This window comes from Macrobrachium nipponense, chromosome 23, assembly GCF_015104395.2.
Source record: "Macrobrachium nipponense isolate FS-2020 chromosome 23, ASM1510439v2, whole genome shotgun sequence".
Taxonomy (NCBI): Eukaryota; Metazoa; Arthropoda; class Malacostraca; order Decapoda; family Palaemonidae; genus Macrobrachium; species Macrobrachium nipponense.
The window spans coordinates 66,498,763-66,513,762 of NC_061090.1; the positions used below are offsets into that span (position 1 = coordinate 66,498,763).

General features: G+C 36.8%; 1 protein-coding gene across 1 annotated transcript in view; it reads left to right on the forward strand.

The window, feature by feature from the left end:
• The first annotated feature begins 20 nt into the window (after nucleotides 1-20).
• The window catches only part of LOC135198060 (myelin transcription factor 1-like), a 41,498-nt gene continuing 26,518 nt past the window's right edge, over nucleotides 21-15,000 (forward strand). Inside the window, exon 1 of the mRNA XM_064225460.1 lies at nucleotides 21-305. Coding sequence (XP_064081530.1) covers nucleotides 21-305 — 285 coding nt within the window. The remainder of the gene's footprint in view (nucleotides 306-15,000) is intronic.

Genomic DNA, 15,000 nt, shown 5'->3' on the forward strand with positions numbered 1-15,000 from the left:
GCTGGAACGTCTTGTGGGTTATGATGCTGCATGGCTGTTCCCTTGATGGCGCGACTGCAACATTGCTGGACGTACGTCCCACGTGCTGTAAATTGTCTGAAGGAGGAGAGCAGAAGAGGGGGCAGCAACAGGCAGAGGAAAAACTAGCTTTACAGCACGGGGGACGTGACGTCCAGCAATGTTGCAGTCGCGCCACCAAGGGAACAACACCATGCAGCATCATCACAGCCCACAAGACGTTCCAGCAGAATAGCAAACAGGAATTCGAACATCAACAACGGAATTACCTAGTTGCGTTCGTCATTGTAGAATTGTCCTGTTCAGAAGTTTACTTCAACATATTTTCAAAGTCATAATGTTCACTTGACTGAAGATGAACCTAATACAAGGTTCGAATGTTTTTATTATCTATCAAAGACTTTAGACTTTACATGCGGTATTATTGTGGACCTGCAACCAATGTCATCATTTTCGACAAGGAAAATTGTGCCCATTATTATTATTGTTATATATATTTTTTTCTATTAGTCCTCTAATTCGACTGGGTAGTATTTTATAATGTGGGGTACCGGGTTGCATCCTGCCTCCTTAGGAGTCCATCACTTTTCTTACTATGTGCGCCGTTTCTAGGATCACACTCTTCTGCATGAGTCCTGGAGCTACTTCGGCCTCTAGTTTTTCCAGATTCCTTTTCAGGGATCTTGGGATCGTGCCTAGTGTTCCTATGATTATGGGTACAATTTCCACTGGCATATCCCATATCCTTCTTATTTCTATTTTCAGGTCTCGATACTTATCCATTTTTTCCCTCTCTTTCTCTTCAACTCTGGTGTCCCATGGTATTGCGACATCAATGAGTGATACTTTCTTCTTGATTTTGTCAATCAACGTCACGTCTGTTCTGTTTGCACGTATCACCCTATCTGTTCTGATACCATAGTCCCAGAGGATCTTTGCCTGATCATTTTCTATCACTCCTTCAGGTTGGTGCTCGTACCACTTATTACTGCAAGGTAGGTGATGTTTCTTGCACAGGCTCCAGTGGAGGGTTTTTGCCACTGAATCATGCCTCTTTTTGTACTGGTTCTGTGCAAGTGCCTGACATTCGCTTGCTATGTGGTTTATGGTCTCATTTTTCGTATTGCACTTCCTACATATGGGAGAGATGTTATTTCCATCTATCGTTCTTTGGATATATCTGGTTCTTAGGGCCTGATCTTGTGCCGCTGTTATCATTCCTTCAGTTTCCTTCTTGAGCTCTCCCCTCGGTAGCCATTGCCATGTGTCATCGCTGGAGCAGTTCTTTAGTCTGTCTCTTGTATTGTCCGTGCATTGGTTTGTTGTGCCATTCCTCTGTTCTGTTTGTCATTCTCCTATTATTATTATTATCATCATTATTATTATTATTATTTCAGTAGATGAAACCTATTCACATGGAACAAGCACAAAGGAGCCATTGACTTGAAATTCAAGCTTCCCAAGAATGTTGTTTTCAAGCTCCCACCTCAGAAGCCACACTGCAGCAGTAACAGAGCATGACACAGAGCCAGTGATTTTCCATCGGGAGACACGAACCCGCGATATTTGAGTGGCATGCCATGACACTAACCACCATTCTTCCATATTACCTTCCTCGACCCTCGCCTAGCAGTTGTTTCATAATTCAACAGCGAAGTTTTCCTCCTGTTGCACCTTCGCTAGGCCTTAGGCCTAAGTTTCAAATTCCATCCCCTTCTGAGAAGTATTTTCTTTTATCTTCATGGCGAAGGAATAAACTTATAAACTTGATTTCTTGTACCATTTCTCATGCTGGCGTTCATTATCCTAATGGTGTAAGTTTGGAAAGTTTTTTCTTCTTCTTTTTTTTCACTTTTTTCAAGAGTTGGTGATGTATTGCTCTCAGGAAATATTAGATTAAAGAGGCTACGCTTGAAGTCAGGGATGATAGTAGCACCAGAGGGGCTGATTATTTCGAGAAAAAACAAAAAACTCTTACATGTTCGCTTGAAATATTCTGTGATATATATCTATCTATCTATCTATCTATCTATATATATATATATATATATATATATTATATATATATATATATATATATATATATATATATATATATATAGAGAGAGAGAGAGAGAGACCAGAGAGAGATTACCAGTTTCCAATTAGTTAAAAAGAAAAAGATAGCATTGTTGAAGTTTTCTACACACTGGTCTGTTCTTGACTTCGTATTACAATGAGCGCTCTCTGCCTCTCTCTCTCTCTCTCTCTCACTCTCTCTCTCTCTCTCTCTCTCTCGCTCTCACTCTCTCTCTCTCTCGTCTCTCGTCTCTCTCTCTCTCTCTCTCGTTCAGTTATTTCTCCTGCAATGTCAAAAACTTAAATTAAGTCTGAAGGGGAAATCATATCTATCACGCATTTATTGATGAACCTGGAAAATCATTCTGTGATTGCAGTCATTTGCATGAGTGATATCCCCGTCATGATTATCTATTCTATTTCTTTCTGAGGCCATTAATGTATTGAAATTAGATTAATACCAAATGTGATTTCGGCAGGACTGTAGGTTTTTTTTTATTTCGACAGTGTTCTTTGATAATTAACTAATAATAATGATAATAAAATAATAATATATTATTATTATTATTATATTATTATTATTATTATTATTATTCGTAGTAGTAGTAGTAGTAGTAGTAGTAGTTAGCAGTAGTATGTTAAAAATCAAACTATTCCCTTCATATCATTATTGTTAACTATTATTATTATTGGAAGAAGAACAACAAGAAACGGAATTTTTGTAGAAAAAAAATTATCAATAACTAATTCGCAATACAGTCACCTGTCTATACTTCCCTTTGCACACAGAGATCTAGAGATCTCTGTGTGTAAAAGTGTTTTGCGTCACTAACACAGACACACATACTAGTGTGTGTGAAGAGAAAGCTGTTGAAAAAACACTATTCCCTTCATATTATTATTATTATTATTATTATATTGACAATTAAAACTATTCCCTTCATATCATTATAGAACAACAACAACAAGAAACGGAATTTTCGTTAAAAAAAAAAGGTCAATCATTCGCAATACAATGACATGTCTATACTTCTCTTTATTTATCTAGCGATCTCTATGCGTTAAAGGTATTACGTCACTAATACACAGACACTCTCTCACACACACACACGCACATACACACCTATATATATATATATATATATATATATATATATATATATATATATATATATATATGTGTGTGTGTGTGTGTGTGTGTGTGTGTGTGTGTGTGTGTGTGAAGAAAAGGCTATGGAAATCCACTGTCAAACAAGCAACCACTCCTTTCGCCATGCCACAAAGGAACCGAGAAACCCCAGGACTCGAAAGTCAAATAGGAAATCGATATATCCAATCTTCCCACAATTTGTTTTGGGGAACGTGCAGGTCTGGCGCCCTCGCCCTCTCGCTCGCTCATAACCCGGGATTTTCCATTCGTCAGGCGGGAGAGGAAGCGCGCGGGAGATGTGTGGTTGAGAGCGCATTGTACGCAAGGGGGAAGGAGCGTTATTGATGAGCGGATGTGATGAGGTGGGTGAGAAGATTCGCTGGAAGTTTTCCATATAGGAAAGCTGATGTAAGTTGATGCAAATTGATGCGTTTGATTCGCGTTGATGGCATTCGGAGCCAATGTACAGGAGAGGTTTGTATACCAAAAGAGGTCTTTGTATACCTCTCCCATTTGTCGTCTTATCAAGGAGAATTTCCCCGAACTTGGCGTCATGAAGGCAGGCTCTACGTAATGTATATACTACATCACCCTCGCTACAGCCATTTATCAAATCCGAAAAACATTGGATGGAATGGAAGGGCATACACAATTCAGGCCAAAGGTCATTCAACGCTGAAAGGGAAACTGAGAATAGAAAGCTTTTAAAGGTAACAGGAGGAAAGCCTCATTGTTTCTCTTAAACCGTTGTTAGGAGAAGGTGCTAAGTAAAATGTGAAAAAAATAACACGAACCGGAGCTACAGTAAAAGGAATGAAAGCTGTTGCAGTGAAGGGTCGAAAAGGCACTGCAAAGAGCTTTTTAAGTAATAGTGCATGCAGTGCACAGCATGAGATACACTAACGACACTACTCTACGATAGTTAAGCGCGATGAAAGAGCTGTTTATTTACTATCGAAAAGAGCAAATTCAGATGAAACTACCTCCAACATCAATGGAATCGTGATCTCTATTTATTTAAGTTTACGACGCTCTAAACACAGTTATAAAAACATGTTTAGAGCGTCCTGGCAGCGTTAGGCAGGGCGAGTTCAAAATGAAATTCCCTTGCAAATTTTATAAAGCTTAATTAAGCGTATACGCTATGCGATACCGCTTGCTATGAGTGTGTTAAAAATACTCCTATTACCATTTAGCTTAACAAGAATAATTTTGAAGCTCATTATTTTTTTATTTTAGGAAAAAGTGGGGATTTGCTTTTATTCAAAAACAGCAAACTACAATTATTATTAACAGCTGAAATAATATGAATAACTATACAGAGCATTCACTCGAAAAGTATAATTCTTTTCTTTAAAATCATCATTAATCATGTAGGTCGACTCCTAACCCAAGAAAAGTTTATAGAAATCTAATATACTTTCCTAGCAATATAAAGAACATTTCATAGATATATGAAACCTTTGCCAATGAATGATAAAAATAATGCAAAATAGAGACAGTGAATAAAAGTTTAACTCATTCATTTAATATTATCATTAATCATGTGAGTCGACCCTTCACCCAAGAAAAGTATATAGAAATCTAATATACTTTCCCAATTATATAAAGAATATGTAATAGATATATGAACCTTTGCCAATGAATGATGTTACCACAAGAAAGGTATATAGAAATCTAATCTACTTTCCCTATACTATAAAGAACATTTAATAGATATATGAAACTTTTGCCAATGAATGATAAAGATAATGCCAAATGCTAAAGGTGAATAACTTTGATTAAAAAAGAAAGAAACTTTCCCAAAAGAAAATGGAAAGAAAACTAACTACAAAAAAACACAAGATTTATGTGCAAGGAAAATGGTTGCAAAAGAGATATCAGGGAATAATTATTAGACAGAAATGAAATATGAAAAGGGGGAATGTTGTTGGGGAGGATATAGGAAAAAGTAAGGTAGATTACAGCCTGGAATCTTGATGATAAGGGAAGGCTTAAATACAAAGCCTGGATGATACCATAGTGGGAACTCTGTAAAAACCGACTTTGTGCATAATAAGGCCTCCTCCATCTTCTCCTCTCCTATAAATGGGGGATAGAGATTCTAATGATTCTCCTTTTCCATAAATGGGGGAGAGGTGTTTCACCTCTTCCATAAATGGGGGACTTTGTGCATAATAAGGCCTCCCCCATCTTCTCCTCTCCCATAAACGGGGGATAGAGATTCTAATGATTCTCCTTTTCCATAAATGGGGGAGGGGTGTTTCTCCTCTTCCAGAAATGGGGATAGAAATTCTTATGATTCTCCTCTTCCATAAATGAGGGAGGGGGTGTTTCGACTCTTCCATAAATAGGGAAGGCGATGTTTTTCCTCTTCCATGAATAGGGAGGGGGTGTTTATCCTCTTCCATAAATGGGGGATTGAGATTCTCATGATTCTTCCTTCCATAAATTGTGGAGGGGGTGTTTATCCTCTTCCAGAAATGGCGGAGGGGTGTTTCTCCTCTTCCATAACACCCCCTCATGAGAATCATGAGAATCTTTTTCCCCATAATTGGGGATAGAGATTCTCATGATTTTCCTAATCCATAAATGGGGGAGGGGAGGTGTTTCGACTTTTCCATAAATAGGGGAGGGGATGTTTTGACTCTTCTAGAAATGGGGGAAGGGGTGTTTATCTTCTTCCATAAATGGCGGAGGAGATGTTTCTCCTCTTCAATAAATGGATGAGGGTGTTTCTCCTCTTCCATAAATGGGGAGGGGTGTTTTTCCTCTTCTATAACTGGGGAGAGATATTCTCCTCTTCCATAGATGGGGAAAATCGAGTTTCCTATTCCATAAATGTGGAAAAAATATTCTCCGTTAATGGGGGCGTTCGCCTCTTCCATAAATGGTTGTGGGGGTGGGGGAGGATGAAAGATTCTCTACGTCCATTAATGGGAGAAAGAGATTCTTGTCTTTCATAAATGGGGGGAGAGATTCTCCTCTCAATGGGGGTGGGGAGATGTTACTATCTTCCATATGTGCAGGAAGAGATTCTTATTATTCTCCTCTTCCATAAATAAAAATGGGGGATGTTCTCCCCTTCCATAAATGGGGATAAAGATTCTCATTATTCTCCTCTTCCATAAATAAAAATGGGGTGGGGGGGCATGTTCTCCTCTTACATAAGTGGGGGAAAATATTCATCTCTTCCATTAGTGGGGGGGGGAGAAAGAGAGTATTCCATCCTTCTTAGAGGGGAAATGTGGGGAGAGTCTCTCTTTCCACAAATGGGGGTAAAAGAGCTTCTCCTCTTTCTGGTATGTGGGGTTGGTGGAGGGCGGGGGGATAATTTTCCTCTTCCATAAATTTTGGTAAGATATTTGCATTACTCTCCTCTTCCATAAATGGGGGGAAGAGATTTAGGAGATTGAAGTAGATTTCGGGCCTTCTTGTGTATTAAAGTTATATAAATATACATTTGAAAGGAAGCAGTATTTAGCTTTTAGTTGTCTGTAAAAGACATCTGTTCAGATGACTATTTGTCTGTCTGTCCGCACTTTTTCTGTTCCGCCCTCAGATCGTAAAGACTACTGAGGCTAGAGGGCTGCAAATTGGCATGTTGATCATCCATCCCCCAGTCATCAAGCTTACCAAACTGCAGCCCTCTAGCCTCAGTATTCTATTTTTATTCAAGGTTAAATTTAGCCATGATCATGCGTCTGGCACCTCTATAGTTGCTAACAACACAGGCCACCACCGGGATGTGGGTGAAAGTGTCATGGGACGCTAACTGAGATTTTCCTGGGCCGTGGCTGAGAGTTTCGTACAAAGGTAACCGTAGGTTTTACCTCTGTGAGTGATTAGAATCACATTTCCACAGTCACAAATACACACACACTGTCAGATGTTCCTCAACACATACGCATTAAGGCTTACACATCAAGATCCTTAAGATGCCATCTCCGTAAATGTCAAAGGAGAAACGCCAGGATATACTATACTACATATATATAGATATATATATATATATATATATATATATATATATATATATGTGTGTGTGTGTGTGTGTGTGTGTGTATGCATATATATATATATATATATATATATATATATATATATATATATATATATATTTATTTATTTATTTATTTATTTATTCAGATACACCTTAATAGCAGACGCAACTGAGCGAGCTTCTGTCTCTTTGACGATTATGTGATTAAATTACCCATCAGCAGAAAAAATAAATAAAAGAAAAAAAAAACACACACATTAGGGTTGTCGTGTCCTTAGGACGTAATCTAATGGAGTGATGTTTTCTCTGTTGATTGTGAGTTAGAGAGAGAGAGAGAGAGAGAGAGACAAAACCCGGGAATTCAAAACAGAAGAGAGATGGCGATACCGACAAGGTAATGAGGGAGGAAGATTGGTGGGGAGGTGGAGTATGGGTGTTGGGGTTTGGAGGTCTGTTGGAGGTAGGGGGATGGAAGATCTAAGCGGAAGTGGGTTGGAGAGACCACATTAGGTGACTTTGAAGGAGAAATCTATAACAGGAGATAGGAGATATATAGTGCCAAAGATGGCGGTAGCTGGTTTGAGACTCTGACGTAGGAGGAATATTTTGAACAAAATTAGAAAAATGGTTTCTTTGACTAATGATATTTATTTTTAAGTTTCGGTTACGACTCTTGAATCTCTTGCAGAAAAAAAAGTGAAGGCGAGTGTGTATAGCAGTATAAAGAAAATTAGGTTTGAATAAACAATTTAAAACGAGAGCATTTTATTTTACGAAAAAATAAGAGGAAAAACCACCTAGATATTATTCGGTTTCAACGTATATATGTATATATATATATATATATATATATATATATATATATATATATATATATATATATATATATATACATATATACATATCCACCTTAAACTGAACATTTTATAATGATACGATATCACTTTGTTCTGTTCATCTAGACGATATCATCCTTCTATGATTTAATGTGAAGGGGAAAACGTGAACTACAGATATAGAATGTGACTATTTTTTTTTTAATAATTCTCCATACCAGTAACTCCATCAGCCATTGATCTTCGCACCCTCCCCAAACACCCTTTCCCCTCACACACCCACCCCCAACTCCCCGCCAAAAGAGAGAGAGAGAGAGAGAGAGAGAGAGAGAGAGAGAGAGAGCTCATTATTTAGCGAGAGGAAAAGTAGGTAATCTCATACCCAGTCCGTGATTGGCGAGTGAGCCAAGTCGATGATGGGCGGGTATTAAAGGTACACGCATCATTCTCTCTCTCTCTCTCTCTCTCTTCTTACTCCTCTCTCTCTCGTCGTCGGTCTCTCTCTCTCTCTCTCTCTCATTTTATGCTTGAGTGCTTGTGCCATTCATGTACTACTTGTTCTTCATAACAGCTATAGATGACAAGATTAAATCGATGGGCCTTCCTCTCTCTCTCTCTCTCTCTCTCTCTCTCTCTCTAAAAAAAAGAATGTGTATGCTTGAGTGCTTGTGCTATTCAGGTACTTGTTCTCTGCTTTTGTTTTGAAGCTTTTTTTGCGTCAAAGGTCGAACATTGTCTGCATTGATTTTTTATCCTTTTATTTATCTGTTTATTTAATTATTCGTTATTTCATTCTTTATTTATTTTTTATGGGACGATTTCTGTCCACACAACCAAGAAGGCAGATATTTCAGTAGTTAGTTGTACTGGCTAAAATCAGTTGATTGAAAACATCACACGTAAAACCAAGGTTTAGTCGACTCTTCATAGGTGGAAACATTGTAGTCTGTTTATTGGTGTTGAAGGAAGTTTTTGTAAACTATGTGATAAGCCGCGCAAACGTACGATGCAGCATTATATTTTAGAATGTAATGAAATAATGAATTGTCAATATCGAAAGATTCTCAAAGTAACAATGTAACCTAACAAATATGTTATTTTTTGAATAATGGTGTTTGCCGTAGAATTATTCACAAGTTTAGCAACTTTTGCTGGAACAAACGATATTTATTAATGAAAGAAAATGTGCAATGTAATGTATTTTGAATAGAAAGTATTATTTTTTGGTGTGTATATTATCATGCAATATGCCCAGTTTGGTGTAAATTACTATGTCAATAAATCTATAATAGATAAATGATAAATAAAACTTTGCAGCGTCCCTTCGGCCCTTAGCTGCAACCCATTCCATTCCTTTTACTGAACCTACGGATATATTCTCTTTCCTTCATGTAACAGTTGTCTCATGGTTGAACTGCGAGATTGCCATCCTGTTGCAAATTTCAAACTTTTTTAATCTCAATTTAAATTTCATGTTGAATGACCACGTAGGTCCCAGCGCTTGGGATAAATTCCATATTCCAATCCATCCATGGGCGGGGCGGCGGTTGTTGGGTTGGTGGGCGGTTGAGGGTGTGGGAGACGGAGGGTAACCGGTGTTGCATAATTCAGTAAAAGAAATATCGTATAAACAAGAACGTATCATGATGTCCTGGGATGTTATTCATATTTTCGGTTGATTTCGCAGTAATGGGACATAATTTTCAAAACAGCTGTTTTATTGACATTTGCTTTTGGAAACCGAGGTAATACAAAGTATTCGGTCTTTGAATTCCTGCTTCCAATTCGTCGGACTCAAAGAGTATCCAAAAAAAAGCGTAGATAGTAAACAAGAAAAAAAAAAAAAACTCATAAAAAATGGCAAGGAAGAAAACAAGAAATTTCCTTAAGAAAAAATAGAAAAGAAGAGGCAAGGAAGAAAATAATAAAATTCATAAATAATGAAATAAAAAGGCAAGGAAGAAAATAAGAAATGTCCTTAAAAAATAGAAAAGAAGAGGTAAGGAAGAAATTAAGAAAATTCATAAAAAGGGGAAAAAATGGCAAAGAAGAAAACAAAAAATGTCCAAAAAAATGCCAAGGAAGAAAATAAGAAATTTCAGAAAAAAAAGAGGCAAGGAAGAAAATAAGAAATTTGTTTAACAAAATAATGACGAGGAAGAAAATAGGAAATTTCCTTAAAAAAGTAAAAAGAGACAAGGAAGAAAATAATAAAATTCATAAAAAATAGAAAAGAAATGGCAAGGAAGAAAATAAGAAAGTTCCTTAATAAAAAAAAAAAAAAGAGGCAAGGAAGAAAATGAGAAAATTCACAAAAAAGGAGAGAAAAAAATGGCAAAGGAGGCAAAGATATCATAATGCCATTTTCTTACCCTGCCTTATAAATATAGCGTGGCCCCAAACCGCCGGATCTCTTTGTAGCGAAATATAAATTTATGTCGACAACAATCTGTCCATAAGTAAGGATTACGGAGGAAGAATCCGGACTTGCCGTGTGGGAAAAACCCTTTCTCTCGCACACGGGACTGAGGGGCCGTATTTCAGGCGTTTTCCACCATAATTAAGCCGTTTGTGACTGTTTTGGGGATTTGACTATTATTTCAGGGTTTTGTCCTTCCTTTACTCTGTCGTGAATTACGACAGAGTAAAAAACAAAAAAAAAAAAAAAAAAAAGGGGGGACCTTGCAGTGTTTTGGTTTGGTGGAAAATTCTCGTAATGTCAACCGGAAAGCAGCGCCTTAGTGGCGTGGTCGGTATGGTGTTGGCGTGGCACCTCGGTGGCCGCGAGTTCGATTCTCGAGCATTTAGGGGGTTAGAGATGTGTATTTCTGGTGATAGAAGTTCACTCTCGACGTGGTTCGGAAGTCACGTAAAGCCGTTGGTCCCGTTGCTGAATAACCACTGGTTCAAAGCAACGTAAGAACACCATACAAACAATCAACCGTAAAGCGGTATTGTATAATTCGTAATTTCTATATCTTTCAACGAAGACTTCTTTATAATACCATCGAAAACCTCTTTCATAAAGATTCTTCAACTTCCTAAAATCCTTCGGCTGGATAAAGACGCGATCTTTTGCCATTCCTGAATTTTTCTTCGGACGAAAGCCTTGCACGACTTTAAAAAAAAAAAAAAAAAACAAAAAAAAAAAAAAAAAAAAAAAAAAAAAAGTCCTTTCTTTTATTCAAAAATGAGAAGCCATCCATCATGAGACCGAAGAATTCATTTGTCAAATTCTGTCGCCCAATAAAAGATAAACTTGATAAATGGCTTTGATTTCCCTTTTTTGTCACTGGGTCGGTACAGACGGACTTTCCTCTAGAAAATTTCGCAATCCATAAAGGAGTGTATATAATAATAATAATAATAATAATTGAAAAAGAAACCCACAAATTCAATTTGTAACTTGTTTACTTCTAACGTATTTACATTTAGTTTTACTCCACACTCGAGTACTTTCAGGCCCTTCTGTGGCCCATTCTCAAGAGATGTTGGGATGTTAGCCTGGGTCAAGGCCCAGCAGTCTTTCTGGAACTTCTTCTCGTTGTGCTGTCATTTATGCGATGGCTGTTCTGGTTTTCTTGAGAGTTGCCAATCCCCTCTTGTCGCTCTGATATCCTGAGCTGATGGGTCAATGGGATTCACACTTGTGGTAAGGGTGTGGTCACCGTAAGTCTGTTGGGCAGGAAACCTAATCTCCCAGGTCAGCAGGGTCAATCTTAGCTTCTTTTAATATCAAAGCTCGGCTTATGGGATCTTCTGAGGTAAAACCTTTGTTTCCTTCAATTACTTTGATCTCTCTGATAAGCGCACCTTCTACTACCCTCCTGTGACTAATTTTGTTGCTTTTGTATATAAGCCTACTGTTTTTGAAATCCATCCTATGGTCATTTTCCAACAATGTCTAGCTATAGCACTCCCCTGAAGAGTTTAACGCTGTTTACTGCCCTTCTATGTTCTTGGACTCTAGTCCTTATTCCCCTACCTGATTCCCCCACATATCTGTCTCCACAATTATTGCAATTGATTAGTATACCCCCGCTACATCATCTGTATTACTGTCTTCTCCTTCCAATTTATTTTTACATACTTTGTTTTTTAAGGTATTATCAAAGGTATATACAAATTTATATTGACTTTCTTTCATTTTTGACGTGATTTTGTTTCATTTAGGCATAAAAGGGAGGGCAACTATTTTCTTGTTTTCTTTATTCCATGTACTCTCTACATTCGCTCTGTTAAAATATTTTTTCTAGCTTTGGTGAGTGCCCTTTTTCTGAACCATTCCGGGTATGCTAATGCATCGAAGCTTTTATCGATGTAATTTATTTCTTGCTCTATCTTGCAAGGGTCACACGTTCTCATTGCCCTAAGAAATAAACCTGTTAGAACCCCTATTTTTATATCATGACTATGAAAAGAGAAGAAATGAATATATGAGTTTGTATGTGTGGGCTTTCTATATGTGCTGAATTCATATCCTGTTTCTTTTTTTTTCTATGAGTATATCTAAAAAGGGCAGTTTATTATTGTTACTTTTCTCTAAAGTGAACTGGATATTGTTATCAAACTTATTGAGCTCATCTAGAAAAGTTCTATTTTATTTCCATCCCCTTGCAGAATAGCAAAAATATCATCCACGTATCTCCACCATCCTTGCAGTTTTAAGTTAGGGACATTCACATTAGGAACTAGATTAGTTTCGAAATATTCCATATAGATGTTAGCGAGTATAGGTGATAATGAGGACCCCATAGCTACTCCAATTTCTGTTTGTAAACATGTCCCTCAAACGTGAAATAAGTATCACTGACACACAATTTGATCAACTCAAGGAAGACGCCTATTTCGATGTTTGGATTGAAAATACCCTCATTATGTTTAGTCTGTAGGAATTCTAATACTTTATCTAAGGGGACATTGGTGAATAATGCTACTACATCAAAACTAACCATGTCCCTTATATTCTTTTTCTTAACTTTGTCTATGAAATCTACTGAATGTTTAATATGGGATTCTGAAAATATACCTAAGTATATTCCTAGTTCTCCAGCTAACCACACAGCTAAGTTTTTGTTAGGAGATTTCCTACTAGAAACAATAGGGCGTAGAGGGCAGCCCTCCTTGTGTATTTTGGGGGCTGCCATATATATATGCAAGCTCAGGTAATTTACTTGAGAATAATTTAGTGCATAGCATGTCCTTCCCATTACCTAGTCTACTGATTATTTTTTTCACATTCTGATTAAAGGTATTCTGAAGCTTTTGGATTGTTGGAGGATTCTCTATTTTAGCATAAGTAGTTTCATCATCTAGTAGCCTGTACATTTTACCCCTATATTCTGAGCAAGAAATAAAATTACATCGATAAAAGCTTCGATGCATTAGCATACCCGGAATGGTTCAGAAAAAGGGCACTCACAAAGCTAGAAAAATATTTTACAGAGCGAATGTAGAGAGTACATGGAATAAAGAAAACAAGAAAATAGTTGCCCTCCCTTTTATGCCTAAAATAAAATGAACAAATCACGTCAAAAATGAAAGAAAGTCAATATAAATTGTATTATACCTTTGATAATACCTTAAAAAACAAAGTATGTAAAAATAAATTGGAAGGAGAAGACAGTAATACAGATGATGTAGCGGGGGTATACATAACAATTGCAATAATTGTGGAGACAGATATGTGGGGGAATCAGGTAGGGGAATAAGGACTAGAGTCCAAGAACATAGAAGGGCAGTACAGCTTAACTCTCAGGGGAGTGCTATAGCTAGACATTGTGGGAAAATGACCATAGGATGGATTTCAAAAACAGTAGGCTTATATACAAAAGCAACAAAATTAGTCACAGGAGGGTAGTAGAAGGTGCGCTTATCAGAGAGATCAAAGTAATTGAAGGAAACAAAGGTTTTACCTCAGAAGATCCCATAAGCCGAGCTTTGATATTAAAAGAAGCTAAGATTGACCCTGCTGACCTGGAGATTAGGTTTCCTGCCCAACAGACTTACGGTGACCACACCCTTACCACAAGTGTGAATCCCATTGACCATCAGCTCAGGATATCAGAGCGACAAGAGGGGATTGGCAACTCTCAAGAAAACCAGAACAGCCATCGCATAAATGACAGCACAACGAGAAGAAGTTCCAGAAGACTGCTGGGCCTTGACCCAGGCTAACATCCCAACATCTCTTGAGAATGGGCCACAGAAGGGCCTGAAAGTACTCGAGTGTGGAGTAAAACTAAATGTAAATACTTAGAAGTAAACAAGTTACAAATTGAATTTGTGGGTTTCTTTTTCAATCTTCAGAAGAAAACTGAAAGAAGTTTTTGTTTGGTTAAATAATAATAATAATAATAATAATAATAATAATAATAATAATAATAATAATAATAATAATAATAATATCCTTTATTTCGGTTCAAGACCATATACAATACACATACAAAATACACAGTAACATACACAATCTAGATATATGAGTCAACATGATAGGAAAAATTAGTAATCGGCACTTATCCACAAAATAGCTGAGGTAGCATAAAAGATAGTAATCATAATACTGGTAATAGTAATAATATTGGAGAGAAAAAAAAAATGCATTGAGAGTTATAACAGTTAGTGCACAAATTATATAGCTTAAATTTCACTAGATACCTTAGGTGGTTACAATAGTCTGGTCCAGGGGGCTAAATACATAAATTGAATGTATATATATATATATATATATATATATATATATATATATATATATATATATATATATATATATATATGTATATATATATAAAAACTTTAATTTGATAGTAATCACAGAAATAATTAAAAAATAAAATATCAGCAATAAATATAATAATGACAAAATCTGCAGATGATATCTTGCTAATACAGAGATTAAGTCCTTTAGGGGACAAAGGCCTCATTTTCCCATCTTT